Source organism: Myotis yumanensis, unplaced genomic scaffold (assembly GCF_028538775.1).
Source record: "Myotis yumanensis isolate MYYU_CA2020_CCGP unplaced genomic scaffold, mMyoYum1.0.hap1 SCAF_9, whole genome shotgun sequence".
NCBI lineage: Eukaryota > Metazoa > Chordata > Mammalia > Chiroptera > Vespertilionidae > Myotis > Myotis yumanensis.
The window spans coordinates 3,933,459-3,950,191 of record NW_027223760.1 but is presented as its reverse complement, the minus strand read 5'-3'; the positions used below and the strand labels follow the sequence as shown (position 1 = coordinate 3,950,191).

Sequence of the window (16,733 nt, the reverse complement as noted above, 5' to 3'; positions counted from 1 at the left end):
ACAGATGGCATGCCCATTTTCCAAGTTCAGTATTAGCTTCTGTAAGTATTTGATGCATGGATATAAAATTAGGCCCTTAGCATAGAGAAGTTACAAAAATACACTGAAGGCAATGAAAATGCTAAAATTACTTTATAAGAAATACCCTTAAAAGAACATTTACTTGCAGTAAGCACAAACCCAGCGAGTAAATTTAAAGAGAAAAGAAACCTCTCACTCTGGATTAGCCCTAGTGTAGCTTGCAGATAAGATATTTGAGTCAAAACCCCTAATTCCATAGTCAGTGTGAGTGAGCATGCACTTGCCTCTGGGAGGACTCAGATCCTTCGTGTGTGCCATGGTTTAATACTCACGTCTTTGGAAGGTGGTAGAGAAGGTTGTTTAATAGAGTGTTCATTACACTGAAAACACTCCAGTTTCTGTCAATCTACTCTGAATGCCTCCCTTTCCATATTAACATTTATATTACTTTTCAATTTTATTTTAAAAGTTCAAATAGACAGTTAGAAGCAAAGGTGACTTTTTGGGTGGACAATTACATTAATGTTAACGCACAGAGACATTGGTGTAGCCATCGCCACAATCAAGATACAGAAAATTCCTGCAGCCCTGACCGGTTTGGCTCAGTGGATAGAGCGTCGGCCTGCGGACTGAAAGGTCCCAGGTTCGATTCCAGTCAAGGGCATGTACCTTGGTTGCAGGCACATCCCCAGTAGGAGGTGTGCAGGAGGCAGCTGAATTCACGTTTCTCTCTCATCAATGTTTCTAACTCTCTATCCCTCTCCCTCTCCCTTCCTCTCTGTAAAAAAATCAATAAAATATATTTTTTAAAAAAGAAAATTCTTGCCGAAACCGGTTTGGCTCAGTGGATAGAGCGTCGGCCTGCAGACTGTAAGGTCCCAGGTTCGATTCCGGTCAAGGGCATGTACCTGGGTTGCGGGCACATCCCCAGTGGGGGATGTGCAGGAGGCGGCTGATCGATGTTTCTGACTCTCTCTCTCTCTCCCTTCCTCTCTGTAAAAAATCAATAAAATATATTTAAAGAAAAAGAAAGAAAATTCCTTCATGTGACCCACCCCTTAGCAGTCACACCTTCTTCCCTCATCCCTTAGCTCTGGAAACCTCTATGGTCCATTTTTATAACTCTGTCATTTCAAGAATGTCATACAAATAGAGTAGCCTATAATATTTGGGGATTTGCATCTTTTACTCAGTATAATGTTCTCGAGATCCATTCAAGTAATTCTGTGTAGTACTCCACTGCATACACAACACTCTGTCCAACAATTCACCACTGAAGAATACCTGGGTTGTTTCCAGGTTTTGGTGACTATGAATAGAGCTCTTACATTTGTGTACAAGCTTTTGTGTGAAGCCAAGTTTTTAATGCACTTAGGTAAATACCTAGGAGCGGGCTCTTAACCCATCTTGAACAGTTACTGTTTAATTTTCAATAAAAAGTTGAAGTTTTACTTCTTTTTAAGTATAATTGTTACTTCAATGAACATTTTGAGAAATATCTGGTTTGTAATGGAAGATAACAGCAGAATGGTTTCATTTTTCAGAAATGAGTACTTTTCATAAAATATACCATGTATTTTAGAAATATTAATAAAAATACTATGAAAATGAATCACCAGAATGACTCAACTGCTTTATCTGAAATTTCACTAGAAACCAGGGAACTAAAGACCACGGGCAAGCAAAGGTCAACTCCAAGCGAACAAATACTTCTGGGGCCCAATTCTTGTTCCCGCCTGAACCAGGGTTCCCGTGAGCTCTGTGCTCAGTGGAGCTGAGGACCCCCAGAGGGATTTTTTAGGCAGGGAAAGTACCTGGATTTCCCTGGCTGTCCCAGGTTTCATACCAGAGTGTGAAAGTGGCTCTCTAGGTCAGGGTTATGAGTTAACCTCTTCAGTGGCACTTATTAAATATGTGCTGTGTGACGACTACTCCAGGGACTTCCTCGGTTAGTGAGAGGCCCACAAGCTGCTCCTGCGTCTGCCCAACACTAATCAAGCCCTGCGTCCACTCGCCAACGCCTGCCCACCGTGCAGACGCGGCCGTTACCTGCTCCAGCTGCTTCTGAACCATGCTCTGCTGCTCAGTCACATGCTTGAGTTGCTCCGCGTCCTCTTCTGGGAACTCACGCCCGGCCTTCTTGGCGGTGCGCTGCTTGGCCGAGAGGGCCTTCTTGGATTTTCTGTGTGCGCCGATTTGTTCTTCGAGGTATTTCTGCTGCATCTGAAGCAGCTGCTGGGTCTCCTGAAGCCACTCTTCGTATTGCTTACGTTGGGAGTCATCTGAGGGGATAATGAAAAATTCAGCTCTGTTAATTTTCTAGAGTCCAATAAAAAGTTACACACATCCATTTTGTAAGGAAATGCATTTTACCATGACCTTGTAATAGGTATTCTGAAAACATGATACTAAACATTAGACCATAATGTAACTATAAAGTAGGAGATTTTAGGAAAATATTTATTTGAGAAAACCAAAGAATGCATGTTTTTAGTTCACAGGCTACCTTCATACTTATCAAGACTATAAATCCAGTTTCTGAAAGCAGATGACTTTTATCTAACAGATAAAAACAATCTGCTCAACTACCAAGTTCTCTAACTCATGTGTGTATTTCATTAAGTCACATTTACAGACTTTGAAGAGACAAAGTAAGACACATGTACCCTATTAAGGTCCAAAGCATAGGTTAGGTATCCTTTCCCATGTTAATTTCCCTAAGTTTTAAGGGTTACCCTATTTCTCAATAGTGAAAACATGTCCTAAACCGAGAGGGAGGGGACCTAGAATGCCTTAGAAAGGACACTCTGAAGTCTATGTTTTATGAAGGAAATCTCTAAGTTAAAAACATTGGTAACTTATGAATTTTATAATTTAGTGCTTGTATAAGTAAGCAAAGTAAAATCTTTAATTAACCAAGTAAAATCTTGACTACTTTTATGACTGTCATTGATATTGCCCCAAAATAGTTATATCTCTTCATCTTGTACCAACAGTCCTTCTTTATTCTTTAAGGGCACTTCACATCACTGATTCCAAGTTTAAAAAAAAAGTCATTTCATGGTAGTGAAATTCAGAATATACCTTTTTGAAGACAAAGAAATGAGTAAGTACAATTTTAGGAAGGAAATTCGCTGAAAAATTACATCAGTGATAACAATATTGTCATACAGTGAGAATGCAACCAAAGCCAATCAATGGGCACAGTAAAGCCAGAAAAAGCCAGTTGGTTACAGCAGTTTGTTTTTAATGCGAAATGTGTTCAAATTGTGATAATAATTAATGCAGGGGAATTTTAATGGGTCAGACTTTGGGTTTGTTCCTAAACCCAGAAGTCCCAGTACATGTATGAACTTGAAATCTAGTCTAAATTTGAAGGGCATTTTTTCAAGAACAGGCTTTTTCAACAAGGTTTCAGAAGTTCTGCTTCTGGTAGAATGAGACCTACCGCAAGGAAAGCCTTTCTGGTTTCTGGAACCAGGAGAGCAGAGGTGAGCAAAATGAAAAATAATGGTGAAAAAAAAAAAAGTTAGCTAAACAGTCTGAAGATTTCAGAAAGGTTCAGTTTGGGGAGAACTTTAAATACTATCCTGAGCCACCTTGGGACCCCTGGAGATAACTCAAAAGGACTCAGTGGCATCCTGCATCCTTGCCCTTCACACCATGCTGCTAACCCAAATGATTCCTAAGCACATTTCCTATGTTGTTCCCATTTAGTGTCCTTGTCACAGAGGCAGACAGTCATTAGAGCAAGAAAAGGCTAAATTCTAGTTGTAAAGTGCCCAATCTACATATAAAACAAACAAAAAACCCAGCAACAATATTGAAGAGAATAGGAAAGGTGATTTTTCTGTATTAAAATATTTACCTAACTATAATTCTTCATGCATAGATTAAAAAAGCAATGAAAATCCATGCCTTGAGGAAAAGACACCAAATAAGGTTTCATAAAAGATGAGGGCACTCAGACTGAAAAACACACCTACACTAACTCCACGTTTTTAGAACACAGAGCGCAAACAAGCAATCCCCAGAGAACAGGTGACTTATTAGATTTATACTTACTGACAAAGCCTGGACCAAAATTTGGAGGATTAGGCCTAGAAAGCTGATGTGTTATACTGCCATCCTAAAATAAGTAAAATTTACAAATAGGTTTATTCCACATTTCAGTTAAAGGGGGGAAAATTTTTTTAAAAAGAAAGAGAAAGAAATGGAAGGGGGTGAAAAAAAAACCCTTTAATTTCCTAAGACATCTTTAAAGCTCTCCTTTTAATAAAAAGTAGATGAGTTGAGTGGTGAAAACCTATTTTCTGAAAATTTTAAATTATCTCTGAACTATTTCACGTCATAGATTTCAGTTGAAAAACGGGATGATCCATCGGAAATACAATAGTAGGGCAAATTAAATACTGTTAGCACATAGCTAGAGATCATGTAAAACTCCACTTTTTTATGAAATCCACCTGGTTTCTTCTGCAATTAAGACATAAACATGGGTTCTGGATTGACTAGCTCCCACTTCACAGCACACACTTCTTTATTAACAAAACCCGACATCTCTAACATGTACAAGTAATTGAAAATATTAGTCTCATTTTTTAAATTAAATGTCTTGTTTCTTCCAGGGTGACTGAATAAACAGTTTTTAATTTCACAATTCCCTGGAGACAATCTAATACATTTAACTTTGAGAAAATATTTATCAGTCGTTACAAGTTCTGTTAGACATGAGCTGTACACAAGGTAATGATTGTAAAAGACACTAGCAGCCAGAACGTGCTATATGTAACCCTTACACTGCGAGGCTGGGGACCATTTGACAGGTAGGAAAAAATGCAGGTCACAGGACGTATACAAACTTTGCACAGGAAATTTAGAGTGGAACTGAGTTTTTATAAAAACTCATTTATGAAGCCTATGCTTTTTCCACTGCCTGAGATGCAAGCTGGTCTCTCTTCTTTTAATAATAAAAACATAGTAATCAGCATAATAAAGCTGAAGCACAAATTGCCGGGCAGAAAAGATTCCACAAAGACATGTAGTATGTCACTTAACAGGTAGTTTTTGGTTTTTTTTTGAATCTAGGCAGATAATTGAAAAAAAAATCATTGAAGAAAACTCTGTATGAGATGAGCAGGTCTACTTTCCCTAACATTGCTTGACACTCAAATCTATACTTCAAGATGATTGTCATGAATGGTGAATATTCCAAGGAATAAATAGCAGAACATGACTGTATCTAAAAAGAATGATTACAATCAGTATTCTACTGTTTATAATAGATTTACATTTTTAAGAATAATGAATTAAATCCAAAATGCAGAACATGAAAATGTCTTTGTGGAGTCCAAAATAAAAACCCCAAAGATTAGCCAAAGAACATATATGCATAGCCCATGGACATGGACACGGACGACTGTGCGGGGAAGGCCGGGGTTGGAGGGGCTGGGTGGAGAGGAGCAGAGGAGGAGGGAGTGGGGACATCGGTAACAGGATCAGCAATAAAAATAAATAAATGTAGAATCAGAAACCCTAAGCATTTGGTTGCCCTCAAGTGACTTTCTACCCTTAAATATATGGGTCCTTTTCAGAAACTGTGGTCAATTTTAGTCTTAATAAGAAAGTCTTTATTCCTGCTGAACAGATATCTAAGCTCCTATGTCTTCCTAGAAGTGGCCTCCTGGGCAGAAGAGGTCTGTCAGGAACAGGACAGTGTGGTTTTGGTGACAATACCTGAGGAATGGCCTGTGGCAGGAGAGTCTGGCCGTCACCTGTTTGCGCTCCAGTCACCGACTGGCCCATGAAGGGGAACCTGTGAAGGGAAGCACTAGGTGTCAAATGACAAGCATGTACAACTACACTTGTTTTAAGTGCTCAACAAAGTTGTCTTCCAGGGAAGAAAGAATGGCATGTCCTCCTCATCATGAACATCTGCGAAGGCCCAGTCTTCTGTGTGCCGACCCCACTTCACCCTCCGCACCCTCTCTGAAGTGCGGCCTCTTCCTGCCGTGCTGACTCGTGAGTCCTGACTCATGATGAAAGCAAGAGGCCCAGAGGCTTTCCCCAGGCCCACCAGTGAGCTGTGGTAAGTAGGCCACACCAGAGTTTCACTTTCTATTCATGATTCATCATGCCCTAAAATAAAATTAATTCAACTCTTTGGATAAAAAAATCTAATGAAGAAATAGTTTTATTATATACATTCTAAGAAAATTTTTTTCTTCTTCCAATCTCTATTTTATTTTTTTTTTAAATATATTTTATTGATTTTTCACAGAGAGGGAGAGAGAGAGTTAGAAACATCGATGAGAAAGGAACATTGATCAGCTGCCTCCTGCACACCTCCTACTGGGGATGTGCCCGTAACCAAGGTACATGCCCTTGGCCGGAATCGAACCTGGGACCTTTCAGTCCGCAGGCTGACACTCTATCCACTGAGCCAAACCGGTTAGGGCTCCAATCTTTATTTTTAAAAATGCCTTTTCTGAACTGAAAAAGTAAAGATAATAGGTAACTTAGCTATTTTGTATTCAAAACTAAAGATGCACCTCTCAAGAAGTTTCACACATTTTCTACACCTACTGTTAAAGCAAATTAAAAATTGGTCACAGACCAAGAAAAAGTCTACAAGGTTAAAAATATTTGGCCAGCTCAGCTGGTGTGGCTCAGTGGTTGAGCGTCAACCCATGAACCAGAAGGTCACTGGTTCAATTCCGGGTCAAGGCACATGCCTGGGTTGTGGGTTTGATCCCTAGTACAGGGTGTGCAGGAGGCAACTGATTGATGTTTCTCTCTCACTGATGATTCTAACTCTCTATCCCTCTCCCTTCCTCTCTAAAATAAATAAAAAGATACTTTTAAAAAATTGGCCAATATATTTTGTTGTTGTTGTTAATCCTCACCTGAGGATATTTTTCCATTGATTCTCAGAGCGGAAGGGAGGAGGAGGAGAGGCAGAGAGACACACACATTGATGTGAGAGGGCTGGGGACTGAGCCTGCAACCAAGATATGTGCCCTTGACCGGAACTGAACCCAGAACCCTTCAGTCTGTGGGCAGACGCTCTATCCACCGAGCCAAACCGGCTAGGGTTGGTCAATATTTTGATTCACCTATCACCCCTGCACCCACTACAGCCTGGGCAGGAATGATCTCTTAATCCAAATATCACTCACTGTCCATCACCCTCAGTAGCCTATCACACTATGTTGAGGGGCTAACACCTCCACTTCTTCAAAGCACTCAGTAGAATAGCAAACGCTATGCCTAAAATGTGGCTAATACCTCTAATTATGATGCTGAAACAGCAGGGATTCTAATTCTGGGGCCCATCTTTTAAACTAAGTGCTAACAAAGTTTAGCATTTCCTTGTATTTTGACTATAAACAGCAAACTACAGTATTATTAGCAGTAGTGTGACTTTGTCACCAACAGAACTCACATTGCTTTCATAACAAAAGTTGTTGCACATACTAATATTCTAATTCATTGTTACTTTGAAATTATGGTAATTATTAGACTTTCTGCTAAATTTGCTAAAGCATCAAGAAGCACATTTGCCATAATTTTTAAATTTAAATAACTCTTTTTCAAATATGACTGATTTCCTTTGTAGTATGTTTTTGGTTTTGCATATAAAATGTTCTGCATCAAAAGGTTTATGACATAAAAAAGAACCCTATGATAAAGAATTAGTGTGAATAAATACTGTCCAACAGTGCAAATCTCTACTTTGATCTCAACAATACTTCTTACCCATTTCCAAACTATCTCAACAAATGAAAAGAACTACTCCTTTAAGGACTCCTAAATAATCGGAAGTCTCACTTATTAAATTCATGTAGATTTTACATTCAATTCCATAATCATTCTTTTCATAAAAGTTGTTCAACAAGATAATGAGGCTAACTTGAGGCTTTCTCCTCACTATTGACAGAGGCTATCAACCAGAGATCTCCAATAGAGAGGACCAGTGCCATCTGCAGATATTCTGACTTAGTAGGTCTGTGTTGGATTAATGCAAACGCATTTTTTAAAGTTGCCATATAATTCTGACAGTGGTCCATGATAAAAACTTAAGATATAGCCCTGGCTGGCATGGCTCATGGGTTAGAACATTGGCCTGCAAAGAGAAGGGTCTGGGATTTGAGTCCCGTTCAAGGGCACATACCTCAGTTGTGGGTTCACTCCCCATCCCCAGTTGGGGCGCATGCAGGAAGCAACCATCCGTGTGACTCTCTCACATCGATGTTTCTCTCTCTGTCTCCCTCCAGCCCCCTTTCTACTCTCCCTGAAAAAGCAATGGAAAAAGATGCCCTCAGGTGAGGGTTAACAAAACAAACAAACAAGATACTGCCCTGAAGTTAATATCCCTTAGCTGGCACAAGTACTCTAATTCCATAAATTCACGTGGTCAAACAACTCTTACAGTCTGCTTTAATGCATAATTTCCATTTTTCTGCTAATGGTGAAAAGATATACAAATTATCCTAACTTTCCAATGCCCTCTTTTCTATTCTTCTTGCCATTTCTCTCTGATTTGAGTTAGTTTGGGGACTTCCACTTTAGAGCTTGGCTCAGTAAGTCCCACACTTTTCTCTACATTGTTCCTTTGATCGTATAAAAAATATTCACAGGCTTAAAGAAACCATTGTCTTATCTCCACAGTTTGACTACTGTTTTCCTGCTTATCCTCTCATCTTTGTGTAGGATGAAAGATCTCGGTCCCAAGACTCATGTCAATCTTACAAGCCTTTCTATGATGTTTTATTATGTTTATCCTGAAACTAAAGGAAATTGATCATATCCAGCTAATATCACAACAAATATAAATACTATTCATTCCTAAAACATAGTGGGCTTTTTTATATATTTGAGTTTTGGAGAGAAAGAGGAAGTCGGAGGGAAAGAAACATTGACGAGAGAAACATTGATTGGCTGCCTCTGGCCTCTCCACTGGGGATCAAGCCCACAGGTCAGGCATAGGCCTTAACCAGGAATCAAAACATGACCTCTTGGTTCCTGGGACGATGCTCAAACACTGAGTCACACTGGCCGGGGTAGAACATAGGGTGGTTTTTAGGTACTGTATATTCTTTGTAGGAACTAGTAATAATTTCATACACTTCTTGATGCAAAGGAAGAATGAGAAACACCTTTACCTACCTGTTCATGACCATCGGTGGCATGCCCATATTGTTTTGTGCCATTACTTTATTGATGCCTTTAAGGGCCACCATTTTGGCTTTCATTATAGGATCTGTAATTGCATCAAAATCTAAAGAAGAAATATATTTTAAAGTTACTAATTTCATAGTACTTGGTTCAAGTTACACTTAACTGTCACAAACATTATGTAACTTAGAGGTTTTTATTCCTTATTATTTAATAAGCATTATCACAGGTTTCTAGGCTAGGTAAGGAATGATGAGATACAAGGGACCTTAACCAAATTTAATGGCATCTCAGTGGCCCATCATTGAAGCAAGCTTGGATACCTTAGTCCTGCAGGAATGAAAACGGACAGCTTGTCACATTGAAGGGGAATGACAGCAATAACCTAAAGCAGTGAGATTCTTTTCACCCAAACTTTCACATGCTAATCAAAACTGCTTCAAAATGTTAATGTCCTGAGAATTTACAGTTATTTCCAATACTAAGGAATTCCACTAAATCAGTTACTACCCTTTGAGAGAAAAATGTATCCATTCTTGAGGACATAACTTTGCAATAAAGATAGGCTACTGAGAAAAGACCTCTTTGCATAGAAGTGGAAAAGAGATGGGACAATATGCTAATTTTTACTCTTAGAGACACTCAGGTAATTTTACTGCGTTGATGTGGGTTTCCTCCCCAAAACTAGTAAACAATTGGAAACAAGTTAAAGAGCTTTATATAACCAAAAACTGCCAAGCATTTATAGTATACAAATGGACATTAAGGAGTTTGTTTCTATCATAATTTCTTTAAATTAAATGCCTCTGAAAATAAATGATTAGAAGGAAGGAATAAGACAACTTGTTTCTGTTAATAATGTAAGTAGGACTAAGAAGATCAAACTCAGAGTTCTGAACCTCTTAACTGAGCTGGCAGGAATCTAAAGGCTTCATCACTGTGTGACCCTCAGTGCTCTAGTCCACGTGTGTCGTGAACACTGCAATCTTACAAGCACACTGCACACCACCCTGACGCCCACCGTGACTCCCACTGAACCAAAGGCCACTCCTACCGATGTTGGGGAAGAAGGGTTCCGACCGCTGCCGGATCATGGCCTGCATCTGTCTCTGCTGCTGCTGCTCCTGCCTCTCTTGGTCCAGAAGGTCCTGCAGCAGCAGAGGCTGTTCGTCCAGGAGGAGGGGTCTCTCTCTGCTCTGCGGGGTGAGTGTCGGAGGGACCACCAGTGGCGGGGGTCCAGACTGACTGGGTAGGGGCACAGTTTGATCCGTAGGTTTTCCTGTCCCAAAACTATGATTAACTGCTGACTGACCCTGAAGGAATCCCGGGTTGAGCTGCACACTCTGAGGAAAAGCGTGGTTTACCCTAGAGACTATTGCCACGTTGGAGTTCATGGTAGTATCCAAAACAAGACCAGGCGGTGTCATCAGCGGAGGAGGCAAACTTGGCATGTGACTGGACGCTGAGACGGGCAACGTTGGTGGTGGGGACCCCAACGGCTCCATGTCTGGAGTATCCGACTTCTCATTAGCAAGTAAACTGGAAAGAACCGGAGTCGGCCCAGTTACGCCACAAGAACTGGCTGTGTCTTCAGCAGGCAGCTGAGTGGGTCCATGAGCAGCACCTGTGCTGGAGCCAGCGGTTTCGCGAAGAGCTCTTTTGTCAGGGAGGTCTGCGTCACAGGACTGTGGAGGGGCCTCATCTCCGCTGTGCAGGTCTGTGTGAGCAGCAGCCTGGGAGCAGGGAGTGTCAGTGTGATCTTTACCCTCATCGCTTTTCTCACTTTCACATTTGGTTTCCCCTTTAGAATTTGGAGACAGTACTTCTGTTTTTATCTCACTGGTGACAGTGGGTTTTTTCCATGGGGAATGTTTATCAGAAGGAACCACAGTTTTATCTTCTTGCTCCTTTTTTTTTGGTTCAATAGATACACACTGATTATCTAACTTATCATCAATTGGGACATTAAGGTCTAGTTCTGCGTTAAACATGCTTTTCTTATCTCCTAGGTCATGTTCTGGATCTGTATACGCAATGATATCAAATTCTCCTGACCTTAAAAGGTCATCCAGGTTGGGATCATTAGTTTCCAAATTACCTAAAGTATCCAATTCATCTCCCTTTCCATCTTCTGTATCTAGATTTAAATTTTCAAGATCTTCATCATCCAAGTCTTTGACCTCAACCCCCTCAAGATCTTTAACATCTAGCTCTTTTACAGATGGGTCATCAGAATCAAGTTTTTCTTCAAGACCATCAGAAGGCTGGGAAGTGACCTGTAAATTATCAGACGTTGTTTCAACTGATGTAGATGCTGACAAAGAGGCCTCTGAAAACTCCCCACTGAAGGGATGACTCAGGGACCTCATGACCATAGATGAATGGACAGGATGACCTTGCTCTGGCTGAGAGGGTGGCACCTGTTCCAAACTTGGATGCACAGGCAACTGATTAGGTAGACCTTGGGAAGGTCGCTTCATGGGGTCTGTGTGTCTAGGGCCTGGAACGTCCAGCCGGGGAATAAAGTTCCCAGGTCGTGGATGAGAAGGTGCCTCTAGAATGTTGCCAGGAGCACTGAAGGGCAGCCGTGGCCGTCCATCCGGGGCCCTGTGCCGCAGCTCGATGAATGCTTGGCCAAGTATGTGATGCTGCGGGACGGGCAGGCCCGGTGGTGGGAAATGCTGAGGCAGACCAACTGGACTACTCATTGGTGGGTTATTTAAAGGCCTAGGCATATCTACAGACATTGGTCTTCTTGGCTGTGGAGGAATTCCAGATCCTTGTATTTGCTGAGGAGGCACAAGGAAGCGTTCCTGACTTGACAGGGTACCATGATTACCTCCTGGAAACCCAAATCTAAAAGAAAAAAGAGCAAATAGTAAACACTAAGTATTACATTAAATTTAGAGTTAAGTTGAGGAAAGGAAATGTTTTAGATTAAACTCAGATACAAATGTTGCCAAATACCGTGACTTAGGAAAGACAAAATTATCATGATTAAAAAGCACTCATAAAGTATCCATATGCACATAAATTTTTGCTAAGTGAACCCATAATGAACACTGAATCTGAGTCCATTTCTTTTTTCTGCATTTAGGGAGCTCTACAGGGGAAACTGACTGGGGAGGTGGGTGGGTGCTTGAATGAAGGTAGGAGATCTCAAGAATTGAATTGTACTTGAGAGACTTACGGGCCTCTGTACATAAAAGACAGAGGCAGAAGCCTGGCAACTGGGTGGACTAACCTATTTTCGTGAAAGGAATGAAGACAGGAGGCAGAAACAGGCATCATCTCTCAAGATTTAACAAATGAGTTAATTATTTATACTGTACCTCATTCCAGAGAGAAGGAAAGGCAGTTTACAAGTAAATATGAAATAGAACAGGCAAACATTAAATTGAGGAAGAAAAAAGGAAAATAAGGGTAAGACTGTAACATGGGGGTAGGTATTAGACTAAAAAATATGTCTAATAAAACTAAAAGAGCCGAAACCAGTTTGGCTCAGTGGATAGAGCGTCAGCCTGCGGACTGAGAGGTCCCGGGTTCGATTCCGGTCAAGGGCATGTACCTGGGTTGCGGGCGCACCCCCAGTGGGGGATGGGCAGGAGGCAGCTGATCGATGTTTCTCTCTCATCGATGTTTCTAACTCTCTCTATCTCCCTTCTTCTCTGTGAAAAATCAATAAAAAATATATATTTAAAAAAAAAACCAAAAAAAAAACAACTAAAAGAGTCATCTTAAAGAACTCACTCTTCAGTATACCTGGGCATATCTTTGGCTTTGACCTTTCTACTAGCCACTTCAAAAACAAACAAAAATCCCACTGACTTTATAACCTTATCTCACCATGAAAAGTTCCAGAAGGAGAACATCCGTTTCATATGAAAATCTCCACAAATATTCACAATGTAAACTAAAATAAAAAATTGGGGGAGAGGAGAAACCTCACTCATCATGTCACAGGAGGCTCTGACTGAATATGGTGGTTACATTTTAGAGATTTGAGGGTGTCATAAATTACATCCTATGGCTATAATGTAGCCATGGTAACGCTAACACAGTCAATACTTTATAAAATAAAGGGCTATTTAAGATCTTCATTAAAAGTTTAAAAAATCCAGTGGATCAAAAAAATTAAATTATTTGCAAGGAAGTCCAACTGCAAAACTGGTGAGGTTTGGGGTGGGGGTAGGGAAAAAACACATTCGCCTGTCCTTACAAACCCATTTCCTGAGGGTGCCCAAAGTCTACATATAGTTCTAAAACCTCTAAGTAAAGCACACAATACTCTGTGTTGAAAGACTTCTCTAAAGTTCACTTTTTAAATTAATTTATTTTGTTAACCCTCAACTTAAGATATTTTTTTCCATTGATTTTTTAGTGTGGGAGGGGGAAAGACAGAGAAACATCCACATGAGACACACATTGATTGGTTGCCTCCCACACAAGGGGGATTGAGCCTGCAACCAAGATACTGGCTATGGAAGGAATCGAACCTGGGACCCTTCAGTCTGTGGGCCAATGCTCTAACCACTGAAACAAACTGGCTAGGGCTATGGTTTATTTTTATTTCTATATAATTCATTCTAGTCCTTCCTGACCTCAAGATTCCAGAAATCTGAACTATTTTCAAATAAAAATCGTTTTTCTAAAGGTAACAAGAGAAAATGAAGTAATTTCAAAAAAAAAAAAAAAAAGAAAAGAAAGTTTAAATGAAAGTGGCATTTTTTGGGTATTTTTCTATCATAAAAGATTATCCAATGTAAAAAATCCAAGCAAGCCCTGGCAGGTGTGGCTCTGATTGAGCATCGTCCTGTGCACCAGAAGGTTATGGGTTCAATCCCTGGTCAGGGCACATGACCAGGTTGCAGTTCAATCCCTGGTCAGGGTGTGTACAGGAGGCAACTGATGGATGTTACTCTCACATCGATGTTTTTTTCTCTTTCTCTCCCTTCCTCTCTCTCTCTAAAATCAATAAAAACTTGTATTTTTAAAAATCCAAGCAATATAAAAATATAAGGTATAAAGTATCAACTTAAATTAAAATTTTCCCAATAATCACTATCAACTTGTTGGGTATCATTCAAGATATTTATCTATGCAATTATGTAGTTTTATACAAATGAAATTATGTTGCATACAGTCTATTTTTTCCATCCAATAAATCATAAATATCTTTCTTCTCAATTATTAAAGCACAACATTTTAATGGCTGTCTTATATTCTATAACACAGATATACCATAATATATTTAACCTTTTTTTTTTCTGAGCCTTTTATGCTCAACCTCTAAACTGAGTGTAACTGAACCATTCTAAAGGTTTTATAAAACACCTGAAGTGCACAGAATAGTGCTTCACACAAAGTAATAAAGTTAGTTATTGCTATTATTTACTACTATTACAGGTGGATAGATACTTTCTACCTTTTTTGCTATTTATAACCAATGGCTAAAAGAATGACCTTGTATAGATTTCCTTGGACACCTGCACCATTGTCTGTAAATTTCTAAGTGAAACCCTGACCAGTTTGGCTCAGTGGCTAGAGTGTTGGCCTGTGGACTGAAGAGTCCCAGGTTCGATTCCGGTCAAAGGCATGTACCTTGGTTGCAGGCACATCCCCAGTAGGGGGTGTAAAGGAGGCAGCTGATGGATGTTTCTCTCTCATGGATGTTTCTAACTCTCTATCCCTCTCCCTTTCTCTCTGTAAAAAATCAATAAAATATATATTTTTTTAAAAATTAAAAAAAAATTTCTAAGTGAAACTTCCTGTAAGTAAATGGTATTTTATTGCCAAACTGTCCATGGTTGAGCCAACCGATACATCCATGAAACTTTACCAGATGACCCATTTTTCCTATTATCAATCTATACTAATAAAAGGGTAATATGCTAATTAGGGCAGATGTCATCCAGACATCCATCTAGACAAAGCAGGGCCAGTGCCATGCGAGAGAGGTGGGCGGTCCGGCGCCACACAAGAGAGGCGGGCTGGGCCGGCACAGCCGGTCCAGCGCCACACTCTCTTCTGCAAAGGTGCTTCAAGACAGGGCGCAGCGTGGCCCGGTCCCAGTGCTGCCCCTTCTGCAGAGGCAGCCTCGAGGGCCCGGTCCAGGCGCCACGCATCCACAAAGGCTGGACTGGGTGCAACCTGCTGTGCCTCAACCTCCCACAGCCCCTCCCCCAGCCAGCCTGGCCCCAGATCACCCCCCACCCACCAGTGGGCAGGGGGCTGGACCAGTACTAAGAAGCGAGGGCCAAGGGCCGACAGCTGCGGCGGCCAGCAGTGGCAGCAGAAGCGGGGTGATGGGGGCAGCGCCTTCCCCAATCAGGCCGGTCGCCTCCCGCAGAGGAGGACATCCCCTGAGGGCTCCTGGACTGAGAGGGGGCAGGCCAGGTTGAGAGACTCCCTCCACACCCCCTCCCCCCATGCAGGAATTTCTTGCACCAGGCCTCTAGTCTTTAAATATTTTCCAATTTAAAGAAAAACTCAGTTTGTTGTTTTTTTAAATCCATGACTTCTCATTAGTGGAAATAACATTAGTTATATCTCAAAGGGATATAACCAGTAAAAAGCAGTAACAACTTCTTAATTACGAGTAACTTCTAACAGCGATTTAAATCTGGCAGGAAATTAAATGCATTACCTAAATCCATGAGGTCTCATTCCCATACCAGTAACTTCAGGAGGATAGGGTCCACGCGGGTCCTTTGGGAAGACGGCGTATCTAGGTCCCAGTGGAGGGACAGCAGGTGGCCTGATGCTCCCAGGATAGGGGGGTGGAGGCCTGGAGAAAGCCTGGCTGACACTCTCAGGCTGCCAGTGCTGCAGGGGACTGGGATGAGGCACAGAGGCTGCATCCTGGGAACCTTTCTCCTGTCGACCTGCCATCTTCTTCTGCTGTTGCTGCTGCAGAATTATTTCACGTAACTTCTGCCGCTGAAGGAAAGAAACAAAAATCACTGGGATTTCTGGTTGCTAAGAGCTTTCTGGTAACTAATGCTTCCAATATACGACTATGGTAATATTTAAAATATTTTTTTAATATATATTTTTTAAATTTATTTCAGAGAGGAAGGGAAAGGGAGAGAGAGAAACATCAATGATGAGAATCATGGATCAGCTGCCTCCTGCATGCCCCACACTGGGGATTGAGCCCGCAACCTGGGCATGTGCCCTGACTGGGAATCGAACCGTGACCTCCTGGTTCATAGGTTGACGCTTAACCACTGAGCCATGCTGGCCAGACAGTGTTTAAAACATCTTAATGTTTTGCCCTCGGTGGGTAGCTCAGTTGACTGGAGCATCATTCCAGTAAGCCAAGGTTGTGGATTCAATCTCTGGTCAGGGCATACACAAGAGATCAACCAATGAATGCATAAACAAGTGGACCAACAAATCCATGTTTCTCTCTCTCTCTCTCTCTCTCTCTGAAATCAGTCAATCAATCAATCAATCATTTAAATGTCTTAATGTTTTAAAGTTTGATGAAACACTAGTTAAACTTAACTATTCAATAGTTATAAAACAGATTA

The 16,733-nt window shown here is 41.0% G+C and overlaps 1 protein-coding gene across 15 annotated transcripts in view; it reads right to left on the bottom strand.

Annotated features, from left to right (window-relative positions):
• The window catches only part of KMT2C (lysine methyltransferase 2C), a 255,758-nt gene that overhangs the window by 29,578 nt on the left and 209,447 nt on the right, over positions 1 to 16,733 (bottom strand). For all 15 annotated transcript variants that reach the window (XM_070423607.1, XM_070423606.1, XM_070423611.1 and 12 more), the window contains 6 exons: positions 15,845 to 16,137; positions 10,253 to 12,054; positions 9,190 to 9,301; positions 5,758 to 5,836; positions 4,087 to 4,150; positions 2,071 to 2,303 (listed from right to left, as the gene is read on the bottom strand). In XM_070423607.1, coding sequence (XP_070279708.1) covers positions 2,071 to 2,303; positions 4,087 to 4,150; positions 5,758 to 5,836; positions 9,190 to 9,301; positions 10,253 to 12,054; positions 15,845 to 16,137 — 2,583 coding nt within the window. The remainder of the gene's footprint in view (positions 1 to 2,070; positions 2,304 to 4,086; positions 4,151 to 5,757; positions 5,837 to 9,189; positions 9,302 to 10,252; positions 12,055 to 15,844; positions 16,138 to 16,733) is intronic.